General features: G+C 41.2%; 1 protein-coding gene across 1 annotated transcript in view; it reads right to left on the minus strand.

Annotated features, from left to right (window-relative positions):
- The window catches only part of lekr1 (leucine, glutamate and lysine rich 1), an 89,854-nt gene extending 69,177 nt beyond the window's left edge, over positions 1-20,677 (minus strand). The window contains exons 1-2 of the mRNA XM_034114615.1: positions 20,538-20,677; positions 16,576-16,679 (exon numbers count right to left, since the gene is read on the minus strand). Coding sequence (XP_033970506.1) covers positions 16,576-16,679; positions 20,538-20,541 — 108 coding nt within the window. The 5' untranslated portion in view covers positions 20,542-20,677. The remainder of the gene's footprint in view (positions 1-16,575; positions 16,680-20,537) is intronic.
- Between the last annotated feature and the right edge of the window lie 6,530 nt (positions 20,678-27,207).

Below are 27,207 nucleotides of genomic sequence, written 5' to 3' on the forward strand. Positions count from 1 at the left end.
ACACTGAAATTCAATTAAATGTAACTTTTCTGTACCTCTCACTCTCCCTCTTCAGTTTCCTTCTCCTTTACGAAAGAGAAAAGACAGGGTGGTGGATGAGACAGACAGACAAATCAAAGCAACACTTGAAAGCGCTTCTGACGTGACAAATGATTGACGTTTAAGAAGATGGAGCTTCCCTCTCTCAGCCTCTCCATCAGACACATCTAACTTTCTCTCTGTGTTCCCATCCATCACAGAGACTTGTGTTAGCGTCTTGTCTAGCCCTGTCAGGTCAAGGTGCAGATTACGTCTGCCTCTTGTCTTCAGGACAGCGGGAGTCTGGCTTATAACAGCCATGACGGACAGAAAGAAAGCCACAATAAGACGGTAGAAAGAGAGCAGTGCAGTCACAGCAAATGCTGAGGTACAGGAGGAGAAGGCTGTAAACACTTGGATCCAATGTAAGCAAATAAAAACAAGAGTAAAGGTTCTACAGCATTTGATGAGAGCAGTGCTACGTCACTGCCTGGTCAAATGCCGGCCGGTGAAAACAACGAATTGTCGCCAAGCAGAAAAAACAGTTTAATTATACCTACAGGCTGCTGTGTTGTGTATTTCACATCAAACAAAAATCCAAAGTTACGATTTTCTATACCTTACCTTAGAAAAAAGGACAATAAAAGAAGATATGTGTGTCTTCAGGACCTCCGCAGAGAGGACAGAAATCACAATCAATAGGACCCAGTCAGTCCAAACGTGTGTGGCGAACACTTAATCACAGCTAATGATGCTAATGAGGCTAATGTCCACCGTCAAAATAAACAGTTGTAATGTTTAAACTCAAAGACACTGACAAGACAAAGACATCCCAGTTTAAGTGTTAGCCTGCTGCCCACTGGACATGTATCTATTTGGACTCCTTGTAGGTAATAAATGCACTGTATTATATATTTTTTCATTTATCCTACACTTGACTCCATATATGCTTTTTGTACTGTTTGATACTCATATCTTTGCAGGGTTTACTATGACAGTGAAGGTGTGCTCCTGATGTAAGCCGTCGTGTTTCCTTGTATTCGCCCTGATGAAGGACCAGAGATGGTCAGACTAAAGAATGGACAGAGAGGGACAGTGTTAGAGTGGGTCGAGTACAATTATCCGAAACACAACAGAGTATAACATTGTGCACACTTGAGAATATGGGCTATTATCTGTTTGCTGTGTGCGTGTGCGTGTGTGTGTGTGTGTGTGTGAAAAAGAGTAAGTGCGTGCAAATGTGAGCAATATATGAGAATGGGGCTCTGGGGTTTTTAGTGTTTACTGTTCAGATGTCCTCATGGTTCCTGCAGGCAAAGATACAGCAAAAATGACTGTGTGTGTGGGGTTACATTTTATCCAAAAATGCTTATGCATGCCAATTATCGTGTATTTGTGTGGGTGGGACATGCAACAAGGGGGCAATACAAAACGTTAAAGTGACCTGAGGGCACACACACACACACACACAGAAAAAGGACCCACAAACCCACAGTGATGCAAGCACAAACATGTACAAACAAAAGACACTGACGTAGACAGACACACACAAAGGCAAATTCACTCACATGAGCATCTTCAGACGGACAGGAAACTCACACAATCGCTCACTCTCGACACACACGGCTACACTCACACACACACACTCACACACACCCTCAGGGCACAATGTCTGTGCCACCAGTAGGTTGTGTGCTCCCGTGACTGAGTTTGGCCCCTGGAGGAGACTGATTGCCCTGGGCACTGACACGTTCACTTAGCACTCAAACCACAAAACTAACCCCTCCACACGCTGACACACACACACACACACACATGCCCCTTGCCAAAAAATAAGGAGAGAGGAGGCGCAGAGGCAAAAAGGATGTTTTCAATGAAAGGAAATGCTAATAAATGAGAGACAGACTGAAAGAGAAATGGAAATCTTGTTGTCCTTCAAATGTTTCCTGCCAGCAGCCAATAGTTGCTTCTCTCCGACACACACAACCTCTTTGTCCTCTGCTACACACACCACTTCTAAGGCTCCCCTTGTGTGTCCCTTATCTCTCTTTCATTCTGTTTCTTGATTGACTCCATTAGCATGCTGGACTGTTGCCAAAACATTAAATTTCAAGACACATACAGCTCTCGCTTTAGCACCACATTGGTTTAATTCATGTGGAGTCAATAAATATCTATTACAGAAGAGTTTATTATAGAGTCAGCATAATGTGTGTGACTGGGGGAAACATGCCGGAGGCCTAGGCTCCACGGGGACGAAAACGGGTTGAATCCGCATATTTCTCATGCGTATAGCCCTTTAAGCTCCACGACGCCGTAACAGAAACGTAGAAACAGACCCCGCAAACGACAACGGGTCCAAAGGTGGATAGATCTGGGAACGGAGCGCTCTGGGGGTCCAACGGGGCCGTGTGGTCGCCTATACGGTCATGCGTTTCATAGCCCCGCCTCTCCCCGCCTCTCCCCACCTCTGCTGCTCACCCCCGCAAAAGTACACTGCACACTGAATTCAGATTATTTATCTTTATCTCGATATGAACATAAACGCGAGTGAAGTCTAATCTGACAGGACGGAGACACGCAGCTCCTCCGGCTGTGAAGCAGCGGGAGCAAAACACACACTTCAAGTCAGATCACCACCCTTAGCTATTTTAATTACCTCTCAAACTACCTAAACTAGTTATAAATATGTTTATTTTTACTGTCGGGTTTACTTACTGGATCAGCTGCTGCATGAGACAGCATGAAGATTTAAACTTTAACACACGCTGACCGGCGAAAAACTCTGCGCGGTTCCCTCGGCCCCCACCGCGGAGAATAAACAGAAGTGCAGCCATGACAACCATTCTTCTTCGCTGCTTTGTGGAGGAAGTTGCTGCTTTTGTGGAGGAAGTTACAGCGCCACGTACAGGTTCGGCATATGTACTGCAGCTTTTCCAGCGTTTGGATGTAAACGGAGCCGTCTCGTGGAGCTTGACACAATCCGGTGTATATTGCGTGTGGGCGGAAGGTTTTTTGCGGTTGCGTTTGCGTTACTCCGATGCGTTTTGCCGTATGCGTTCCCTTGGAGCCGGGGCCTCCATCTTCAGTCGTTTATAACCACCTCCACCTTGTGTTTACTACAAACAGGTACTGAGACTGTATTTTATGTATTCAGGATATGCAAAAAGGTAACTGTATTCCCTTACAGTTAAATACAAGAAGATGTAATCAGATTACTGTTACGTTTTTAAAAAATGGTGCATTACTAGCAGGATTACAATGTTGGTAAAATGCTAAAAAGAGCATTTAGTGTTTTTTGTAAAAGGATCAGATTGTATTTCTTCTCTGTAAGCTGTACTGTTCAGTAGGATAACACTTTAAATGTGAATCTATTTGCCTACTGCCTGAATCTGCTTCATGGTTTTCACTTTCTTTGGTTCATTTGTTCTGTTTTTAATTCAGTAGGTGAACCTATATGTTCGTAAAATAGTGTGTGTGAGTTTAACTGTGTGTATTAAACTAAAACGGAGCATTTTCTGTCAGCTCAGATTTTATTTCTGCTTTTTTAAACTGTAGTATGTGCTCATGTGTTGAAAGGCAGGTTTTCCTATGAATAAAATCTTTGAGCAGAGGACACATTATTGTCGTAAAAGGATCAGATTGTATTTCTTCTCTGTCAACTGTACTGTTCTGTAGGATAATACTTATTTCTGCTTTTTTAAACTGTAGTATGTGCTCATGTGTTTCATGTTGGTGTATAGGCTACTGCCTGAATATGCTGAATGAAAGGCAGGTTTTCCTATCAATACAATCATGTTTGATCCCAAATATCTTGGTTTCTTCTTTTCTAAGGTCACATTGTTCTGTTGTCTTAAATAATACACTTTAGTAAAAAAACATCTTATTAATATCTATTTTCTATTGCATTTATTTAACTGCATTTTATATTGTGGTAATCAAAAAAGTAACTGAAAGTATGATCACATCATTTGTATATTGTGATAATCAGATTAGATTACATGTAACTTGGAACAGATTTGTAACCCTCCACACCCTCCCTGTGTTTTTGGACCGCCTCTAAAGTCCGTGTTATCACCAAAATGCCTCCGTGCTCCATCAATTAAACATGGGGCTATTACCCCTCGCCTGATGTGAAACATTTAGGAGGGGTGGAGCGGTGCAGGTGGAGGGCGAAAAGGGTGGGGATGGGGGGGGGTGCATTCTGGTGTGTTGCCAGGATGGAAAAACATAATTAATTTAGGCGATGCCTTTCCAACTCCCTGACTGTCTGCGTGTGTGTGCAAATGTCTGTGCTCATTGTCTCATGGACTGAGACAGACAGCGAAGCAGACGAGACGTACAAATATTACATTTCTCTCAGTTTACTACGTTCCACCTCTCCATTCCTCCATATTTTCCCTAATCTCCTTGTATCCTATTTCCTCTTCTTTGTCCTTTTGTCCTTCCCCTTCCTTCCTCCCTCCCCTCTTCCTCCTCATCATCATCCCGCTCCTCTCCCTCGTCCTCTTCCTCCTCTGCTGCAGCTGCCGTGACCCATCTGGCTCATCAAAACACTAGAGGTGGGTCACTGTCACGAACACGGACCTTTCATGTTACACACACATGCATATTCATCGTACCCACAACCAGACATGCATTCCATGACCAAAATCTCATGCAGCCCGTTACACACAGGAGCACGCACTGTCCACACTGCAATATGTCCGTATAATCAATGGACAGCAAGAAAAAATGCATCTTTCCACATATAAATTACAAAATGAACACGATGAAGAGATACAATACAATTAAGACATTTAAAAAAAAAGGGACTTTCCCTTCAGTCTAGCGTGTTCTATAGGTTTGTGTGCATGTAAATGGTCTGCAAAGGATACAATTCATGTGTTCCCTCCAGAGGGAGTTTCTCTCCCACACACTGAAACACCTCCATTGGACTCCTTTGTTTACTTCAAGAACATAATGACATCACTATGGAACACTCGCGCTTCTCCAACACATTGTAAGTGAAAGGCGGGACATCTCTACGAGGTTGACCAATCACAACAGAGCCGGCAAACTAACCAATCAGAGCAGACTGGGCTCACTTTTCTTTTTCTTTTGTATTCCCGTTTGCAAAGCCTACTTTTCCAAAGTTTCTTTGTGGATTTCAAAAGTATCCCTCACCGTTAATCTTTCACTTCTAAACACTTTCTTGGTGAGTAATGAACAACAGATCAGTTTAGCCCAAATCAAAAGAAAAATCATCATTATTTCTTAAAAGGTAGGGTAGGTAAGTTTGGAGAAACCGGCTCGAGATCGCTAGAATTTGAAAATACACAACCGGAGAAAATCTGCCACTTCCTTATAGAGCCCCTCCTCCAACACACACGAACGCGCACATGACCAATGAGGGCACGAGATAAGTTTGTGCACAGATGGAAGGCTGACAGGCAGGTAGGCCATCCAGTTATTTTAGCCGGGCCGGCTAAAATGATTGGTCGTGCTTTTTACAGTACTCCGGCTTCCACAGATGATTTTTTTGTCAAAGCACTTAAGATATTCATTGCTATCGGGATGTTAAGAGCATTCCATGGAATATAACAAAAAGTGTATCTCGAGCCGGTTTCTCAAACTTACCTACCCTAACTTTAATTGCACCTATCAGATAAGACTTTTAATCAATGAGAAACATTATGCAGGCGTTTTCGAAACAGGAAGAGACAGATTATTGGAGACAGCAGGCAGATCCCCAACAGAGACAATTTATTTCCTCTAATCTTCACTACACTAAATACTTGAATACCCAAGTGTTTCGTAAATTTGGAAAATCTACAACCCACGCTCACAAAAAAAGCAGTTTAGAGGCGTAATGTAGTGCTCATTGACTTCCGTTGAGAGATGTTTTTGGATGAATACTAGGCACTTAGGCATTTTTTGGTGCCTGGAGGATTAGAGGCATTAGGATTAGGTTTAATCAAGTGATATGATGATGGGTGGCAGATTTAGAGAGGCGAAAACAAAAGACAGGAGTGCTGCGTCACATCATACCTGGATCCTCCTAATGCTTTATCTTCCAAACTCTTCCTCTCTGCCTCTTTCAATCTCACAAATGCATTCTCCTCTCCATCTGCTTGGCTGGCACTTTATCCCGCTTCCCTCTCTGTCTGTCTGTGAAACCACAAACACGATATATCACGCAAGCATTTAAAATGGGATTAAGTAGTTGAGGGATTTATCCTTGTTTTTCCCCCTAATTTTCCTAAATTATTTTTCTTTTTTCGACAGTGCGTGAGAGCTTGTGTAGTGTGTGTGTGTGTGTGTGTGTGTGTGTGTGTGTGTGGCTGAAAACATTGTCCAGCTGTTCTCTTGTCTTTGCGTGTTTTTGTGAACTTTTGGCAGTTCGTGCGAAAGCTTTTTTTAAACTTATGTTGGCTTTTTTAGTGTGTGTGTCGTCGGTGTGTACTTCAATATGCCGGGGCCCATGTGAGCACACACTCGTGTTTGTGTGATCGAGACACGGTGCTTCGTGACTGTGGCTTTGTAGATTTTTGTAGACCCCCTGTGGTGCTCAGTGTAGCGAGAGCCAACACTGAGATTCCACTCATCTGGACCCCATGGCGCACCACACATCACATGACAAGTGCGTATTTATGAGTGTAGAAGTGGGCATTTGTGTGTGAACAGTGTGTGTGTGTGTGCAAGTTCCTTGACCATGTGCGTGTCTTTCTGAATGAATGTGTTTCTATGTCTGTTTATCTGGGTGTGTAAGTGTGTGTGTGTGGAGCAGGGAGAAGGGAGGGGTAGCAGCGGTCACAAGGGGATAGAAGGAAGTGCAAGAGGGGGGGGCAGAGGCGTGCGAGAAGCAGAGAGGAGAGGGGGGGGGGGCAGACAGATCAGGGACATACTGTACTGTGGAGTGGATGAATCAAAGTGTGTGAGATGGCTTGCTTCGGAGCTGTCTGTGTGGAATAGTGGCACAGAAAATCTCTCGAACACACACATGACGGATGCGTGTATGCAAACAGATCAGCAATCTATGGAAAACGCAATATGGACGAATGCAAAACTGAAATAGCAGGAACCACATGTCATCATACTATTTTTAGGCCTCTCTCAATGTAGTACAAGAAAAGGGAACACATTAATAAAGCAGTGATAAAAGCAGTAGTAGCAGCAAAGAGAAAGCCATAGTTTGATTTAGTTAAAAGTAAATATTTACAAAGCCACAAAAATGTACATATGTTTATAATGAATAATGCTAAAACAAAAACAAAAAAACTCTCTTTGTTAACATTCATTTTTTTGGTTCATTCTTTGATGGGTGTGCATTAAAATGTAATTAATTAATTATTATTAAAGTGCAGAGATATCCAACCAACCATTCATTTCCTACTGACTCAACAAAACATGTTTGGTACTGATCCTCTTGAAAAAAAACACAAAATGATAATTGTATATATTATTGAAGGATGTAAAAGCTATCGATCCCTCCTGAGTTGTGATGACATATTTGTGTAGGCCGACTTCACGTCACCACCGCTAAGCTAAAGGCGGCTAATATTTGGCGTGATGGCGTTCAGTAGTCAGTAGCAATCGCTGTTTCTATGACAAAGAAGCTTAGGATATTCACCATTGGGGTATTTACTGACGTATTTTATGTCGAAGAACAAAACGTGAACATCTCTTCAGCTTGTGTAAACCACAGACCTTATTTCAACCTAAAACACGTTCAATGACTTCGTTGACTTCAAGACGAGGGAACAGGAAATTGTAAAATGCTACTTATTTCTGGGTTTTCTGCACCTCTCTATATCAGTCAAAATAATCACAATTAGTATTCTTTTTCTCATGCAGCCTTTGTTGAAATGGTCTCAAGACAGAAAGGATGGAGTCAGCAGACAGGAAGGAGGGACCATGTGTCAGAGGGTTATTGACCCAAGGGGGTAGTAATATAAATTTGGGAATGTAATAAAGTGGTGGCTTATCCCCCCCATCCCCCCCACACCAGGGTAATCCAGGGTTGCATGTTTGTCCTCCCCTTGTATTATCCTCTGTTTCCTTGCCTACTCCTGTGCGTGGAAGCGGGGAAAGGGCAGTGGAAAGGAAAGAATCACCTATGGCTGGACCGGCACTCGGCCACGCATCACATCACATCCAAACACAGGGAGAGGCACGGCACACAAAACAACAACAACTCGCCTGAGGAGCATCAGGCTGCAGACGGTCAGGAAATCAAACCTACTCGTCCTAATGTGTCTCCTTTAAGTTAGTGATGCTCATCTTCAGAACTGTCAGGTAGCTTCAAATATCAAGGGGTACAATGAGTAAAACTGAAAATACAGCAGTTTCAGTTTTTCATGTTTTATAAATTAATGCGCTCAGAATATGAACTCAAGTATTGGTAAATCACAATAACAACAAAAGAAAGATATATACATAATATACATGCTTTGGGTTAAGTTAAGGGATTTATAATTATATTATGTTATTAGAAGCTAATATGGAGTCCTGCTCAGGGCTACAACTATTTTCCCCATTTTTCGATATAAGGCTCCAGGTAGAGCCGTAAAAACCGGTTTATTCACTGTTATTTTTGTCAGCTTTTATACAGAACGCTTTTGTTGTTCTGTTTGTAGTTATAGCCAGCTATTGGGTCTGTTGAACACAAATTATTAAACACGTTGGATCTTTTAATGGTTTTGTTTGGCCTGCAATCCATGGCCCGTCTAACGGCATGTATCATACCTGGAGACTGAACGGCAAACTCAATTTAAACTACAATACAAAGATTTTCTCCATGAAAACACTTGTAACCAGCCGCCGCACTGACATTACAGAAGCTTCTTTGACTCTGCAGTGTCACAGATTTGAACCGTCCTGAACCCTGCATCTACCGTTTTGTACCATTTTACCCTACATTATTTACATTATAGACTCTGATGCATTATATGCTATACCGACAAAACAAGAGTAAGACTGTATAATAAATTAATGACTCTCTGGCGTTCTCACGGCCGGGTTCTATACGCAGGCTGAGTGCAGACATACATGTACGAGGGGTGAAGCCAGGACAGTAGGCGGCCAGAGAAAAAAAAAAAAATAAGCCGGAGAGAGAAGGGGGAGTATAGTCTGTTACATTAATCAGAGTTAGCAGACAACACATGTGCTTCCGTTAGCCCCACTAGACCACGCATCACAACACACGGCTCGGCACGACATGGCACAGTAAGCCAGGAGAGGCCAGAGGAGGTAACTGTGGCTGGAGAGTGTGTGTGCTGTGTGTATGTGTGTGTGTCCGTCTGCCTGCCTGTGTGGCTGTCTATCCATTGTCTTCGCTGTCGATATCTGCTTCACATTTATCCTAACTTTTATGTTCTTCATTTACAGGTTAAACTAGGTGATGTCTGACTGGATGACAGTCAACAGAGCTCAGCAAATTGTAACCTCATTTAACCCTCTTAAGCAAGAGGCAACAAGCGCCGTCGCCTGCAGTGTTTAACTCCGTGCTCAAGTGCATTATGCAGAGAAGCATCAGACACTTATGAATGAGTAAAACAGAGGAGATCTAATGCGGTGTGACTGTACAGAAACAAAATCACGGGGTCATATAAGGACATCTTGTGTTAATTCATATTGACCTTACTAACTTCCATATATAACGGCTAATTGATCCAACTGTCAAAACTAAGGTTAGCCTCCTATTTGATGACTTATTTATATGAACAGAAGATTGTCTTACTGTGTACACTTGTAAACAGAAATACGCTTTAGACACTTTGGATGAGTAACACAGAGATCTGACTTGATTTGAGTGTACAAAACAATTATTTTGTTCCTTAATATTTACTAAAATGATCCTGTTATTTTATTACCTTTTTCTGTAGAAACAATGAAAAAGGTGAAATGGAATATGGTAAATCTGAACGGATCTAAATGCAATGTAAAGTTGGAAGATTACTGCAAGACTTACATTTTACAAAAATAACACAACAACTTCAATAAGCCTGCTATTTTATGACCTATCCATGAAAAGAAGATGTTCTCCTTGTATGCACTTGTAAACATGATTTGTGTTGACAAATCCTCGGAAATCTTTTAAGCAAGGGAATAAAGTAAAAGTAATGTTTTAAAAATCCTGTTGTGATCTGTCCCTATATTTAGTTTTTCCCTTCAAATCAGTTATTGATGTTTATTCAATGACTCTCAACACCACCCACAATACATGCTGGGACTAGCTGCGTTGAGCTCTATGATCTGTGTATGATGGGTATGTAAATCACATTGACAATAGCTTGGATTTTGCTTTTAAGTATTTAATATCTGAACAAATAATCTGAAAAAAATAAATGCCACAGTAGCTGGCGAGGCAACTGCTTCATAAAAGCATTGGCGACCTCGCAATGACCTCTTGGATTATCATGTAATATTGTCACTTGGTATTTTCCCTGATGGAAACACCCGTGACAATATTGCACAATAATCCCCCCGCTGTCTCTCTGTCATTACTGCAGATCAGCATTCACCTGATGAAACCTCCCTCTGTCCCTCTCTCCTAATCTCCCTTGCCTCTCCAAAGATTGAAGACTAAAATAGAAGGAAGGTGAAGCAGACAATGAAAAGAGAGGAGAAGGGAAGACAGCCAGTCACTGATTAAAGTGAACAAATAACGCAACCAATATTCAGAGACCTCCTGACGTCGCATTGAGGATAAAAAAAAAAAAGGAATGGTAGATTGTGTCTGGTTTGAAAACGATCCATAATTCAAGAAAAGGAGAATTGAGGTAGGAGAGAGAAACAGAGAGATGTGTTGCACGGTTTATCTCTGAGATGTGGGGCTTATACTCTTTTTCCTGTAGAAGACTTTTACATTAAAAATGGATGGAGGGAGAAGGAGAGGAAAAGCATTGGAGAGCCACGGGAAAACACGACAGAGGCTAGTCACACCTTTATTTACATAGTAAGGAAGAAGTGAAAGATGTATTATCTACGGAAGAGGATTATGGCCACATGAGAAAAAACTATTTTGAGATCTGACCCTGACTTTTCTTCCTCAGAACTCTTACTTGTATGTATCAGATTGCTGACTCTAATCTGAGAATGCAAAGACAAATATATTTGGTTAAGATCTCCAAGAAATGTTCACATGTTGCTCTAATCCTAAAGACATCTCAACTCCACTGCAAAAGGTAAATTCAGGCCCAACTTTACAATAACAAAAAAATAAAATCCAAAATTGTTTAAGCAAATTAAAGTGTTATTTTTAAATTACATTTTTGTAATGAATCCATTTCCTGTTGATATAAAAAACGTACCCTGAAGCTTAACTGAAATACCATTTGAAAGCCGTGTTTACACAGCAGGCGTTTCCGTTGTGTTTCTCATGCGCCTACACAGCTGTCTGTACACAAAGACCACATAATAGCTAGCACTTCAAATGCACGTAATCACAACCAAAGCTGTTTTCACGCTTCAAGTCTATTTTCTGCTGCTTTAGTAGAGTGAAGAAGTCTCTGGTTCTGCCAAAGAGTGTGCTACTATCACTCAGTACTGTTCCTGAGTGGGTTCGAGGACTGTGTGGACTTCATGTACACTTAATGCTAATATCAGGTGTCAACATTTTTCCCATTGCATTATAAAAATCTCCTTAGAAGGCTGAAGACTTTTCTGTTTGTGAAGCACTTTGAATTGCCTTGTTGTTGCTATATAAATAAACGTGCCTTGCCTTAATGTCAAGGTTTTAAACACACACACATGAGAACACTGCCACACAAACACATCCTAATCTCTGCTTGTTTTGGTGTCTTGTGTTTTGAAAAAGATAAATAACGTAAAAAAGAGCGCCAGATGTGTCTTTGAGCTTGCATGTCTATCTCTATGTATGCGTTTGCCATAAAGTGTTTTTGATGTCCCTGATCTTCATTGATTCTCTCCTTCGATGAAAACAAAACAGAAAACAGCACTAATCTCTCCGGCACACACACTACGATGCTCCTTGTTCTCTCTACTCTCTCTTTAATTATCTAAAAAGAGTGAACGTCTTGTTCCGTTATATTGTGTTTCGGAGCTCATCACAGACCACAACATTTGAGAAGTTAGCAGGGAGGATTGTCCCTCCTGTCTCAGCTCCTTCCCTTCTCTCTTGGAGGTGAACGTCTTGTCCTGTTACACGGTGTGTTTGAGCTCCGCAGGCTGTGACACTTGAGAGTGAATATGGAGCATCAGCGCTGTGTGGAGAACAAGAGGTGCTCAGCTGCTGTGTGAAAAGGCTGTGGTGTTCCCTGCTCCTCACTGCACTGACAACAACTCATCCTCAGACGGGAACACTGCCATGGAAAGTTAAAGTGTCACTCTGACAAATTGGAGAATAATTTTGCCTGGTAAAAAAAGGAATGAAACATTGTTTTGATGTTGGAAGTAGACAAAGGATTATTAGAGCAAGGATTCATGGCAGGGGTCCGTAGAGTGGCGCAGTGATGACACATTTTCTTAGGGAGACCCAGAAGTTATCATCGCAAAGGGCTCCCTCTGCAAAAAGCAATGAGACGTTTACGTTGGATTTCAGAATATTGGCAAATAAATGATTATCTCCACATATTAACACCACTTTTGGATTTCTAAAGTGTAAATGCAATCACAAGAAATAACAAGCTAACATTAGAATATAAAAGGAACTACATCACGGTCACATGGCTGTGCATCAACACTGCTAAGCTAAAGGTGGCTAATGTTAGGCGTGATGACGTTTAGTCGTCTGATTTAGACAAATTAACGTTAGCAACCACCGTTTAAAAAAATTCTCCTGTGGGGTATTTACTGACATATTTTAAGTCGTAGAACAAAACGTTAAAATATTTTCAGCTTGTGTTAACCACAGACCTTATTTCAGGCTTCTAACCACATAAGTGTTCAAGAAAACATTGACATTTGTTCTATCTAGGTAACATGTTGAATTCAGCGCTTACTTGTGATGGAGTATATTTATACTGTAGTACCTCTACTTTGACTTAAAGGTGGGGTAGGTAATGCACTTCAGAAACACTTGTTATATTCCATGGAATGCTCTTAACATCCCGATAGCAATGAATACATTAAAAAATGTCATCTGTGGAAGCCGTGGCGCTGTAAAAAGCACGACCAATCATCTGAGCCGGCCCGGCTAAAATAACTGGATGGCCTACCTGCCTGTCAGCCGTCCATCTGTGCACAAACTTATCTCGTGCCCTCATTGGTCATCTGCGCGTCCGTGTGTGTTGGAGGAGGGGCTCTGTAAGGAAGTCTGAAGGAAGGGGCAGATTTTTTCCGGTTGTGTACTTTCAAATTCTAGCGCACTCGAGCTGGTTTCTCCATTCTTAACTACCCTACCTTTAAGTAAATTATCTGGGTACTTCTTCCACACAATATGATTGCTAACATGGTGCCAGTTTTATAAAGTACTGGGCGGTGATTTTGCCATCTGATAAACCTCCTAAACAGTAGATGTTTTATTGAAACTGGACTTCTTGGATCATATTTCATCTCTTCACTGCTACCTGGAGCAACACGCCAACGCAGCTCTCTGAATATCCTTTCTAATGCAGTACTATTTTTAGTCTGAACACCTGCTTGGAGAAGCAGGTTTGAGTTGATTTTCAATTTAAAACCTGCAGTGAAAGGAGGGGGGGGGGCAACGCGGCCTGGTCCCTGAATAATAAGTGCTAATGTGCCCTTGAGAAAGACAAAGGAAGGGACGGAGGGGACATGTGCCTGTATTCACAATGCTGAAACTGATAAGCTCAGTGCATTATAAGCACATTTACAAAACATAAACTAAAGAAAGCCATCATGAAAAGGAAAGCTGTTGGTGGTGTCTCTCCCTGTATGGAGTGATGCAGAGTCCTGAACCCGGATACTCCTCAGGATTCTAGCACTTCCCGTTCCCTTGTCTGGAAACCAACGTTTTTTTTATTGTGTTTTGGTTAAAGCCTGAAATAAGGTCTTTGGTTTACACAAGCTGAAGAGATGTTCAGGTTTTGTTCATAAAGTAAATCAGCAAATACCCCATTTGTGAATATCCAAAGCTTCTATGTGTCGTAAAAACCACGGTTGCTAACAAGTGACTAAATGAGATGACTAAACGTCATCAGGCCAAACATTAGCCGTGGTTACGTGAAGTCATGTGGAAGTGATGTAGTTTGTTTATAGCCAAACGTTAGCTTTTTACTTCTGGCGATTGCATTTACCTTGTCAAAAATCACAAAGTGGTGTTAACATGTGGAGATTATCCTGCTAAAAGAAGTATCTTAAACGTGTGTTTGCTACACAGATTATTTTTGAAAACTATCCTAAATCCAATGGAAAAATCCCTTTGAGTTTTGTTGAGGGAGCCCTTTATGATGCTAATTTATGGGTCGGCCTACAAAAAGACATCATCTCCGCTCCACTCTGAAACACTGAACTTCACTGTCTTGAAATGTGTGGTGAAGTGTTCTTTTTTGTGTCTACCTGTAGATGTAATTGAGTTTCCTCTTTGTGTTTGTATACACACACAAGCCAGTGTTAGTTTGTGTGTTTGTGCCCGGTGTGTGGGTGGCAGGCATGGTGTTTGTGTGTAACCGCAGCGCTCTCCTTCTCAGCAGCCCACCATTAAACCTCGGTGCCAGCCCTCTTCCAGCACACCGGGATTAACAGCACTTAAATGGGCCTGTTAGTGCACCGCCTACTCCCCCCCTCCCACACCGAACAGCGCACATGGAGCCGCCCACCGCTCTGCGCTCGCACCGCACACTGCCTCTGTTGTTTTTTGTTCTCCGGCCGCCCTCAGCTACCTAAGCCTCCTCCAATAAATGGTGCTGAAGTGTACTCTGCGGGGGGCTAAGCCCAGAACATCCTCTATTTTACCAACCTATTGGAGACTGAGTGGATGACGGAGGGAGGGAAAAATATAAGGTACAGCTTGAACCAGATGATCAAAATGAGCCTCTCCCTCCCTCTCCCATTCTTTGTTATTGTCTCTCCATCCTTTGCTCTGGTTATGCCCGTTGTGAAAAATGATAAACAGAAAAACTCAAACGGATGCACACAAACACACGGGGGAGAGATGGATGCCCACACAGAAATCAATAAATAATATGGATTCCCATTGGGGTCCGTTGGCCACGATGCAGCAGGCAGAAAGAAAGTGTGTGTGTGTGTCTGTGTGAACACTGTACATCTGTTTGAAAGCGACTACCGAGGAGGTTAATGGGGGGGGGGTTTGTCTGTACATGGAAAGGCCACCCTCACATAATACCAGGGGGTGTATTGTTCACAGCCATCTACTCAATGAGAAATTCCAGAAATGACTGGAGAGCAACACACACACAGAGAGAGAGAGACAGAGCAGCCCCATAGAGTGACTATGAGCTGGTATATCAAATCCCTCAGAATAGACAAACGTAACTAGGGAGTAATGGATTACATGTAACAGGGTAACATAATCAGGATATATAAAAGGTAACAGTATTCACAAAAAAGTACATAATCAGATTACTGTTATATTTCTAAAAGTGTTGGAATTACAATACACACAATAGATTTTAAAATAAAGACATGTACCGGTAACCATCTACTGTATGTTTGAACTAAAACGGAGCATTTTGTTTTGCTAATATTTTATTTTTGCCTTTTTAAACTGAACTTTTCTGCTAGTCTACAGACTACTTTGTGAATATGCTTAATGAAAGAGCAGGCTTTCTAAAACACTTAGCAGAGGACACATTTTGTTGTGCTTGTACTTTGGCCATTCAATTCAACACCAAAGTGGAAAGCCATTTTTTTTTTTTTTAAAGCACTTTAAGAGTTTAGCTCATGCTGCTACGGTCTGCAGCGAATGCAAACGGAACAATAAACGTGGAGTGGGACGATCAAACAGGCTGTAAACAAGCCAACTATATCATCATGATGAATGTCATAAATGAGTCATATTATGATCTCAATGATTTTGCAACGTGATGACATATTTACGTCTTTACTTATCAGCTGCAATTACTTAGCGTCATCTTGAAAATAAGAGTCGTTTAACTCTGGAAAGCCTTATGTTTATAGATAATAATTTCCTTTGATAAACGGAGAATACGCTGCTGGAACTGGTAGAGACTGTGTGTGCTAAAGGAAGATATTCCCTGCTAATTTATATTCATACCATATGGCATATCATATGGTAATATGTAACTGCCACCTGACATTGACGAGGAAATAAAGCAACACGCCATCATCGCCATGGTGCTTCCTAAGTGCTTTATGTTAAAACAGATGGAATATTATAGGGAGAGACATTGTTCCATTTCTTATTCTGGTCATATTGATGACTGCAGCATAAGGAGAGAGAGAAGCATTAACATTTACCAGGATGGGTTGTGAAAAAAAGTGGCATATGTTGTGTCAATATGGTGTTTCATTAACATGCAGCTTTGAAAGGTAACATGGTCGCGAGCAGAATGCATAAAAAATGATTTGATGTATGTTCCCCTGAGAGGGTGTTCAGATTTAACTTCAAATAGAAAACCCGTAAGGTACCCGCCTGCTTTTCAGGAAGATGATTTCTGAATCACTGCCTACCTTTTTTATCCCTTCAGGCAGCGGGTAGATGGGAGGACAGTGAAGGACCAGCTTCACTTCCTCCTCCCCCTCCTGCTCCGCCTCCGTAGATCTCTCCTCGTCTCCTGGAAACAAGAGAAGAGTAGAAATAGCTATACTGGGAATAGTATGTTTGTATGACATCCATTTGGTGCTGCAACTAATCATTTGTTTCAATACTAATTAATCTTTCCAATTAAAGAGGCCCAGGCCCAGACACTCCCCCCCCTGCCTGAAACACCTCAGTGGAGACATTTGTTTGCTTTCGGAACATGGTGACATCACCATGTAACACTTGTGCTTCTGTTTGCAAACACGCTCCAACACATTGTACGTGATAGGCTAAGGGGCAGGACATCTCTAAGTGGTTGACCAATCACAACACAGCCGACCAGCTAACCAATCAGAGCAGACTGGGCTCTGGTTTCAGACAGAGGGTGAAAAGAGGTGCTGCAGCACAGGCAGTATGAGAAAAATAAAGAGCTTTTTGAACATTAAAGCATGGAAACATGTCCCAGTAGAGACACTACATACTGATATGAACCTGCAGGGTTTCCCACACATAGACTTTACTTGGGCGGGCCGCCCAGGTATATTAACGTCCCCCAAAGTATATTTCGCGACCCATTTAGGTTTACATTTTTGTATCCGTCCGCGAGCACGACGCCATCTGCGATCGATTAACTAGTGGACAATGATCCCTCGCTCTACCCCTCCTGTACCTGTTCGCTCTGCTATCGTGTGAAGGGTCTGCTTTGTGCACTCCGCAGTAACCCCGCTGCGAGGCTCCGGCGAACAGTTCATGAGCGTGCTCCACTAGCACACACACACACACACACACCCCCCCCCGTTCTCGGCTACCACCACAAGTATATTTCAGATCTGTGGGAAACACTGACCTGAAAATGAGCAGAATATGTCCTTTGTACATTTTTTATGAATAGAATAATAATTTTATCAGATCAAATAATAGTTACAAAAAATGTTGGGTAATTTAGCTAATCAAGGGATTTTTCGGACAGTTATTTTTTACTCTAGGCTTATGTAGAAATATTAGGGGGAAAATACATCGTCTATTTCTTGTTTAGGCATTCTTCTTTTGTTTTGTTTTCTGTCTTTAACTAACATTTTTGCATAAAATCCACCCACTGTGAATGAAAACAAAACGACCAACAGTAGCAGCTTCAAGAAATACAACTTAAGTTTGTTATAATTGTAAAAATGATGAACAAAAAACTGTTATCAAAGTATTTCAACAAGCATCCTGGAACATTGTGTTCTACCAAGTGTTACCCAAGAAAAAAAGTGGGGGGTACTTTTAAACTGATGAATAGCACTTATCCTGAGGTTAATGTAAGGGCAAATCCCTTAGCGTGATGTCCGCCATATTAAACCCATTTACGGTACACTCCATTCAATAGATTAATCAGTAAAGCTTATGGCATTAAGCCTTTAGACTGTAGACTACGGCATTTCACGGCTGAGGGTATTTTGACTTCAGCCATACATTAGCCTGTCCTCCACCGCAGGGGCAACATAAAGTTTAACAAGGACTTATTCAACCTTCCCAAGTGTGGGTAATATGAAAAGACATTTTGGCAAGGCGTGGTCTTAGTGTGTGTTCCAATTAGGTGTACCAGAGGCCACAGAGGAACAGACCGTATTGTGTTCATGAGATCAGGAGGTCGTGCGAGGAGAAAAGTGCAAGCCTGACGCTGCCTCTGTCTGTCTGTCAGTGTGTGCAAGCTCTCAGGGCATTTATCTATTAGTCTACTGCTAGTGAGGGGAAACTATCACGCCAACTAAACACTTGACCTCAGATGAAATACCTCTGGGTAACTCAGGGCCATGGGTCACTCCTATCAGATGGTTCCCTGCGCCCGGCTGCATGCCAGACATGAAATGCCCTCGCAGACCATCAGAGGGAAATAGAGTGAGAGGACACGCAGGACAATGCACAGCACAAACACACACGGATGTGGCCACAAGCACAATGAACACATCCAAATACAAACTATGTCATGCAAAGACAGGCAGGTTTAACTCGATACACACACTACAACGTTGAACATGTAAACAAGTAGCGTGTACAGCCTCGGCCTCTCTCACACACACATCAGAGCAAACCCAGTCAAATAGCAGGCTTCATGCTCATGCACGCTAATAGCCTGATTGCCCCCCTACTGTCTCTAGGCTCTGTATTTAAAAGCAGCAGAGGATCCTCAATCACTGGCTTACACAAGGCAGATACATTAGTAACGCCCTGTGACAGCATTAAGCAGGCCTCCTTGTAATGGCCCACATATAAAAGGCTGATTTTGCATGACAACTGTCCCCCCGTGACATTTTGTCCGTTTTAGCCCTGATTGAACTATTAATCAGTCTAATGTGAGGGAGGCAAGCTGTTCATAAACTCATCTATTCTGCATGGACGCATGCCTAAGTCGTGAGAGGGAACATACACACGAACGTGTAAACTCATGAGGGGGGTCAATTCGGAATGAGTAAGAAGACAAGTAAAAGTAAAAAGCATGTGGCTGATATTGAGAAGGGAGGACACGAGATGAAGACATTTCCCCAACACATCTTATCCTTTTTAAATATTCCAAAAGTCCCATAAAACATCATGGGTGAAGCAGATTTGATCCACTACGCACCCAAAACTGTGGACCAGCCTACCAGGAAAGACTTTAGACTTTATTATTCTTTTTCTTTTTTTATTGTATTTATTCATTTTGTATTATGTGTTTCTTACTTTTCCTGAGTGTGTTATCTGTTGTGAACTTTTGTATTATTTGTATTATTTGTTATCTTCCCTATTTTACCTCCTTGATATCATATCATGCACATAATCTGCATTTGTGCTAAAAGATTTAAGCTAGCTGAAGTGAATTTCTTGCCATATTGTTAAATATAATAATTGTAAGCTGCATCCTATGTATGAAAAGTGCTATACAAATAATGCTTTACTGTTATTATTTTCGATCATGAAAAAAGAAGATTGATTTGAAATAAAACAAATTCATCTATAAGATCATTGTTTATTTAATGAGCAGGACGTTTTATCATAGTGGCAGTTAGTCATTTTGCTCAAGGGTACCTCGGCAGTACCCAGACAGTGAACCGGCCTCCCTCTAGCAACCAGCCACACTCTGTACTGGTTCTGTTCTGGACTTCAACCGGCCTAGTTCCCAAACAAAGTCCCCACAGAGTGAGCTACTGCCTCCCACAGCCTCTTCCTAGCCAAAAAGCAGTGGTGGAAGAAGTATTCAGATCCTTTACTGGAGTAAAAGTACTAATACTAGCCTGTAAAAATACAAAATGGCTGCCAATTTTTTTTATTTTAACCCACTGATTGTTTTAGTTACTTAAATATAATGTTGGATGGTTGAATCTATACCAAATAATCATATTTTAAACGTTTTACCAAATAATTGTGTGTCAAAATCCTCATTTATAAAGTAGCCACTAAATAAATCAGTAAACAAAAAATTGTGGAGTAAAGATACAACATTTGCAGCAAAAATGAAAATACTTGAGTAAAGTAGAAGTACCTGTAAAGTGTCCTAATTACAGTACTTGAGTGAATGTTCTTGGTTACTTTCCACCACTGCTAATTATTATCAATGACTGATATATGTGTAGGTAAGTCCCAAGATAGTGTCTAAAATGCAGTTTAGATGCAAGCAAAGTAACGTTAGACATTATAAACTCGACATTGCTGTACGTAATTATTTATAAAAGGAGAGGCCACCACTTTGTGAAAAAATAAGATAAGTAAAATATGACTTAAAAACGGGTGTTAGGTTAGCTAAATAAGCTAACGTTAACCTGTAAACAAATCAATGCTGTCTGTCCTCTAACGTTACCGCTGCAGTCTTGCAAGTATGAAGCTTTTACATTTAAATACACTCGACTTGTAAACAGAAGACATGTTCACTTACCCATAGTCACCTGTCTCTTGTGAAATAAAGTCGAAAATTATCATAAAATACCCAAAAGTTTGACTGATTCTTTTCCTGTCCTGAGCCATGCTCTGGCTGTTGCTATGGCTACGGCGTAACGTTGTCACCATAGACTGTTTGTCACGTAACCACGCAGGAAACGTACATTGGTCAGTTAGCCAGAGTTAGGAAGGAAGCTAAATTGCCTATACAAATAAAAGCATTATAAATATATATTTAATGAGCGTCAATAGACTGAGTATCATTGATAAACAACCTCATGCAATCCAAAAACATGTGCTATTTAAAGATTCAGATTAATAATACAAATAAGGAACAAATAAGTGATTATGTATTATTAAAATCAACTTTATTGATCCCTTGGTTACTTGATTACTGAAATGGAGAATTAGTAGTTTTGTACTAAGATCCTTTAATTAATTAAAAGCAGAAATACTCTGGTCTTAAAATACTCCATAACAAATAAAAGTCCTATTAAAAATGTTAAGAAGTATTATCAGTAAAATGTCATTATCAGAATTAGAAATGTATTATTTATAGTCCCGTAGCGGGGAAATGTACATTGTTACAGCAAAAGTGACACAGCAGATAAAATACAAACAATCCTACAAAGTAAGCTAACATTACAAATAGATAAAAGCACATGTCAGTAGTAAAATACAAATAAACAGAAATAAGTACACGTCCATGGCTAAAAATAAGTAGAAGTACTTTAAACAAATTAAGGTGTTGCACAAAACAGTGAGTATTGCACATTAGATTTGCAAAGAAATGTGAATATTGCACATTGCAAATAGCAGGTTTTATGCACAAGATTGTAGCAGTCTGTACTGTGTTGGGGGTCGTGGGGGTTTTACAGCCTGACCTCTGCAGGAAGGAAGGACCTGCTCCGTGAGACACCGGCCTGAAGCAGCCTGTCGCTATAAGAGCTGCACAGTGCAGTGTCCTGGGGGGGGGGGGGGGGACATGTTGTCCAGCAGGGAGGACAGCTTGTCCATCGTTCTCCTGTCCCCCACCTCCTTCACAGTGTCCAGAAGGCTCCCCAGGACAGAGATGGTCTTCTTTACCAGTCTGTATATTCGATTCATTATGACAACAGAGTCTTAAAAGGTCTGCAGTAGTGCCCCCTGCTCTCCAAAAGACCACAGTCTCTTAATCTGATACAGTCTGCACTGCTCTGTCCCTTCCCGTACAGAGCAGTGCAGATATCAGTCCAGTTAAGAGTTGAACACCCAAGCAAAATGTACTACAAAGTTAAAGTGTACTGTAGTTCCTCAATGTGGAACTTTTTAAAATACTAACAATGTTTATTTGAAATAACATTACTGCATCCCATCATGTGTTTGTATACAGTAGCTAACAATGAGTGTTAAATACATGTAGTGGAATAATAAGTACAATATTTGCCTCAAAACGATATAGTATGAAAACACTCAAGTAAAGAATGTCAACATAGTAGTACATGAGATAATATACTTAGTGACTATCCACCACTGCTATTTCTTAAGTACAAGATCTGGGTATTTGACCACCTCTGCGTATTTGAATTGAATATAGCTCCTAATCTGAAATGCCTGGTATTCCCTAACAAGGCCACCCTAACCCCTAGACCACCTTCTTATTTTAACCTCTCGAGCAAGTTGACCCTTTACCACAACCCATTTAACCACCGTCAGTCTCAGGGGAGGAAACAGGAAGGGCCCTGACTGACTTCATGATTGACATGAACAGGCCAGTGGCATTCCTGTGGCAGCAACAGAGTTAAAGATGAGAGGAAATGAGTCGCTAAGATACAGGAACATGAAACTGATATTGACACTCTTATGTATTGTAGCGATTAAACTCCCAATAAAATCAAGCTGCTAAGAGGCCAAACTTGGCTTATTACTGTGATGCGTTACAAAATAAAAGACAGAAATATCTGAACTTAGCTCAACCTCTTTGTCTTTCCACAATCCCTGACACACAACAGGTGCACTAAATTTAGACCGCACCTCCATTGGACTCCTTTGTTACTTCGTCAACAAAGTGACATCATTATGTAACACTCACGCTTCTATTGGCTAGTGCTCCATCATATTGAACGTGATAGGCTAAGGGGCGGGACATCTTTAAGCGGTTGACCAATCACAACAGAGCTGGCCAGCTAACCAATCAGAGCAGACTGGGCTCTGGTTTCAGACAGAGGGTGAAAAGAGGTGCTGCAGAACAATAAAGAGCTTTTTGAACATTAAAGCATGAAAACATGTCACAGTAGAGACACTAAATATAAATATGAACCAAACATTTGCATAATTAGGGTGCCTTTAGAGTCGACTTAGATGAAATCTCCCTGCTTGCATAGGTCGCACTCCATGCTCTGTTTGGGTTGTGTGCGTTTAATTCATTGCCTCAGAAGTAATTTGAAATAACGGCCAGACATTCCCGCAGGGGCTTTTACAGGACCAATCTTTTCATGGTTATATTAGTTTACAAATGTCTTCAGACAGACATTTTTTTATGTGATATGGTCGCCCTTATTTCTCAGCGGCTGACCAAAGCAAATTTAGAGTTTTACTGTGGATTAATGTCACCCACCGTAATACATGTCACCCACCGTAATACAGGAGGAGAGATAACTCTTTGCTTTGATTTGATTTGTTGGTGCTATTCCTGGACCCGTCAGTTGATCGTGCAGACGCAGTCGCTCTGATGCAAATTGCACCCGCCCACTCCAGTCTAGCCTATACCTTCCTCTCGTGCCTTTTTATCTGCCTCCACTGCAGAAAGAAAATGATGAATGTGACAAAGGGGGGGGGGGGGGGGGGGGAAATGTTGTACTCAGGCAGAGAATATAATCAAACCGTGCAGTGCACACTATTGTGCCAAAGAGGGGAGAGGTGAAACAAACCCTCTCTCTGTGCCTATGTTTATTTAAAATATATAAATCAATTAATAGCTCCAAATGGTTTATCAGAGCTCCCTTTGGGGTATATCAAATAACAAATGTTTTGAAAAAGTCTAAATACATATTCAACAATAACTCTTTGTTCGTCTTGATTATCATACTTTTAATGGGTCTCATACATATTTCACTTCAGCTATAGTCTGGTTATTCAACCCAGTCAGGACACCAAAAACAAATATCAGTCATAATTGTTTGTGCAACCACTAGACGGTATTTTGGGCAGTCTCCGTGGCAAAGGCAAATTAACCTAATTTGGGAAGGTGCTCAGTGTTTTAGGGGCATTGAGCCTGCAGGGACCGGGAGCTTGGCCTCTATTGAGTCTGTTTCCGGCACGCTATGTTGTGTGTATAATGAAGCATGCTGAGTGTGTGCTTGCGTGAGAGGGAGGGAAAGGAGAAGGAGGGGGAGGGGCGCCAGGCGAAAGTGTGTGTGTGTGCGTGTGTGTTTGTGAATGTCCAAATTTTAAGAGGGGGAAGAGGAGGAGGGCTGCATATGACCCACTATTCTTTTTTTGGCATGAAGTGACTAATATTGTCACGCTTGACATATTTGGGCTAGGCTGTGCGGGACAAATCCGATGGCCAACCATGCAGGTTTAACTCACCACAATCCTGCAGGACCAGCACTCTGCAGAACTGACTGACAATGACAGAGGAGCTTTATGAAACTGCACTCAGGACACACACACACACTTTGGAGTTATTTATTCTGTAGTAGGATATTACTTTTTTTACATAAGCTATTCTACATTCACTCGCCCAGTTGTCCCAAATAGCACCCTTTGTTTTCACTGTGCTCTTCCTATGTTAGCTTAATTTCTTGGTATTTCTTTGAGTTCTCTTGTGCACGAAACATCCACCTGTTATGTTGTGTGTCGCTGGGACTCCTTTGTCAGCAAATTTTTTTTAAAACTTTGCATGACACTGATTTGATCTAACGTAAGTACGATGGCCGACATAGGCAAAACGCACTACAACGGCCCAAAAAGAAAAAGTGGCAAAACACATGCAAATGAAGAAACCACAACACGTGCGCAGCGTTTACTAAAAGCGCTGCAAGTATATAACTAATTTACCCGTATCAAGGGTAGCTGTCCTCAGAGCAACACATAGAAACTATAACTAATAACAATAAAAACAACACTTAAAATCCTAATTATAGCACAACACATACACAAAGAATAGGAGCCTATGACTGAAAAGTCTCAAAACACGTTCCCATAAAATCAATAATGTTAGTTTGAGTTCACATGAGTTAAGATGATCGGATAAGTATTGTTACAAACGTCTTACAAAATTGTCTCCATGTTACTAAATTGAATGAATGTAGCAACTCTGTAAGTAAGAATCGGACTGTCTGTCTGTCTGTCTGTCTGTCGTCCACTGGTTTCCTTTCCACTCTGCTCTCTCTGCATGTTTCTCTATCTCTTCTTGCCTGCCTGTCTGTCTCTCTCAGTCTTTTTGCTTATCTGCAGGACTATTAAGTGTGTGTGTGTGTGTGTGTGTGTGTGTGTGTGTGTGTGTGTGTGTGTGTGTGTGTGTGTGTGTGTGTGCGTGCGTGCGTGCGTGCGTGCGTGCGTGCGTGCGTGCGTGCGTGCGTGCGTGCGTGCGTGCGTGCGTGCGTGCGTGCGTGCGTGCGTGTGCTGAATGGATTTGCATGAGAGCCAGTGGGGTGACCCTGCACTCTCACGCCAAGGCTTCTGTGGAACAAATAGGACTAGTCGGATGTCGTGACAGCACTCGCATCAGTTTAAATAAGAGTGCTGTGCTGCAGCCGTGTGTGTACGTCTGTGTGTGAGTGTGTGTGAGTGAGTGTGTGTTTAAGCAAGCAGCTAGGCACGCATTTAGTCAGAAAAGCTTTACGAGGCTTTGTGTGTGTGTGTGTGTGAGTGTTTGTGTGTACAGTGCTGTGTGTTTCAGCTATTGAGCATGCAATATCTTGTGAGGTTTTAGGTTTTTTTCTTGAAGAGGAAGACAGAAATATTAACAGTTTAATGAGCTCAGAGGGGTTCACACACACACACACACACACACACACACACACACACACACACACACACACACACACACACACACACACACACACACACACACACACACACACACACACACACACACACACACACACACACACACACACACACACACACACACCAAACGCTCCACAACGTTCCTCTGAAGAGAAACAGGTTTGTCCTGTAAGCCCGACCAGCCTTCTGAATAAATAAATGCTGTCACAGGGTTAAATAGAGTTCACGTCAACATACATCATTGAAACATTAATGAGTAACTCTTCATCATGTTGCCTGAGTTATTTTGGAAGACAATTCCTTGTTAGATCACATTATGTTCATTATTTTTAGATGTTTACCTAAAGAAGGGTTTATTTTATGTTTTGTCGTCTGCATGCTCCAATTCTGTCATATTAATGATATTACTTTTCATTTCCTTGTTCAATCATGCCACATAGCTACTGTATATTTCATCTGTGAGAAGAAAACTATACCATGCTCACTGCTGTCAGTTAAAAACATATTTTACAAACTTTCATGAAAAGACAATAACGTCAAAAAGGCGACATGTTTTTGTTTTCTGGAGGAGACTTTGATTTCTTTCTACTTACAATGAGCTTCTATTAGCTTGCACTCCAACACATTGTACGTGATAGGCTAAGGGGCGGGACATTTCAAAGCGGTTGGTCAATCACAAGACAGCCAGCTAACCAATCAGAGCAGACTGGGCTCTGGTTTCAGACAGAGGCTGAAAAGAGGTGCTGAAGCATGAGAAAAATAAAGAGCTTTTTGAACATTAAAGCATGGAGACATGTCACAGTATGAAGAAACAAAATACAAATATGACCCTGACAATGAGCAGAATATGGGGTTAATTTGTGCTATAGCTGTTGTTTTCTTTGCCTTGCAAACATGAAAACATTTTTGCTTCGTGTATAATTTGTACTTGTGGTAATGAAACTACATTTTCTAGTTTTAGAGTTATTGCACTATCAAACATGTTTGTTTTTGTGGCAAAATCAAAGATAAACAGTTGGTCAAATGTCCTTTTTTTATGCAGAGGGGAGATGGAAATTGCAGGCTCAGCTGTAAAAGTAGTTTTTATTTTTTATTATGATGAACATTTTTCACTATGATGCAAAACACTCGAAGATAATGTGAAATGAGTGCTTCACAGTAGGAAACAGTGAGAAAGAAAGCCAAATGAAATATACAATAAATACAACATACAGTATTTAACAGTTATTATAAGTTTTACTGACTATTGACAAAAGAAATTAATGAGAGAAGGCAACATTACAAGTTCAACAGGGCAAGAAAGTTATAATGCAGTTAAACTATTTATATCAAGCCAACAATTTAGCAAGATTACACAAAGATGGATGTTAACAGCTGGACAATAACTCATCTTTGTGTTTTTTTCGAGAATCAGAGCTGTTTTAAACTTGTATGATCTGCCCAGTCTGCTCTGATTGGTTAGCTGTTGTGATCCAAAACCTATATAACACACTACAGGAAACGGAAAACCCCCCAAAAAAACAAAAAAACAACATAATAGTGCCTCTTTAAGTAATTAACCAACCATTGAATCCCGTATATTACGATACGATACGATACGATATACTTTATTGTCCCCGTAAGGAAATTTGTTCTGGACTCCGTCCTGCAGTGCATCCATGTACATATACAAA

The sequence above is a fragment of the Trematomus bernacchii genome, unplaced genomic scaffold, assembly GCF_902827165.1.
Source record: "Trematomus bernacchii unplaced genomic scaffold, fTreBer1.1, whole genome shotgun sequence".
In the NCBI taxonomy this organism is placed as follows: Eukaryota; Metazoa; Chordata; class Actinopteri; order Perciformes; family Nototheniidae; genus Trematomus; species Trematomus bernacchii.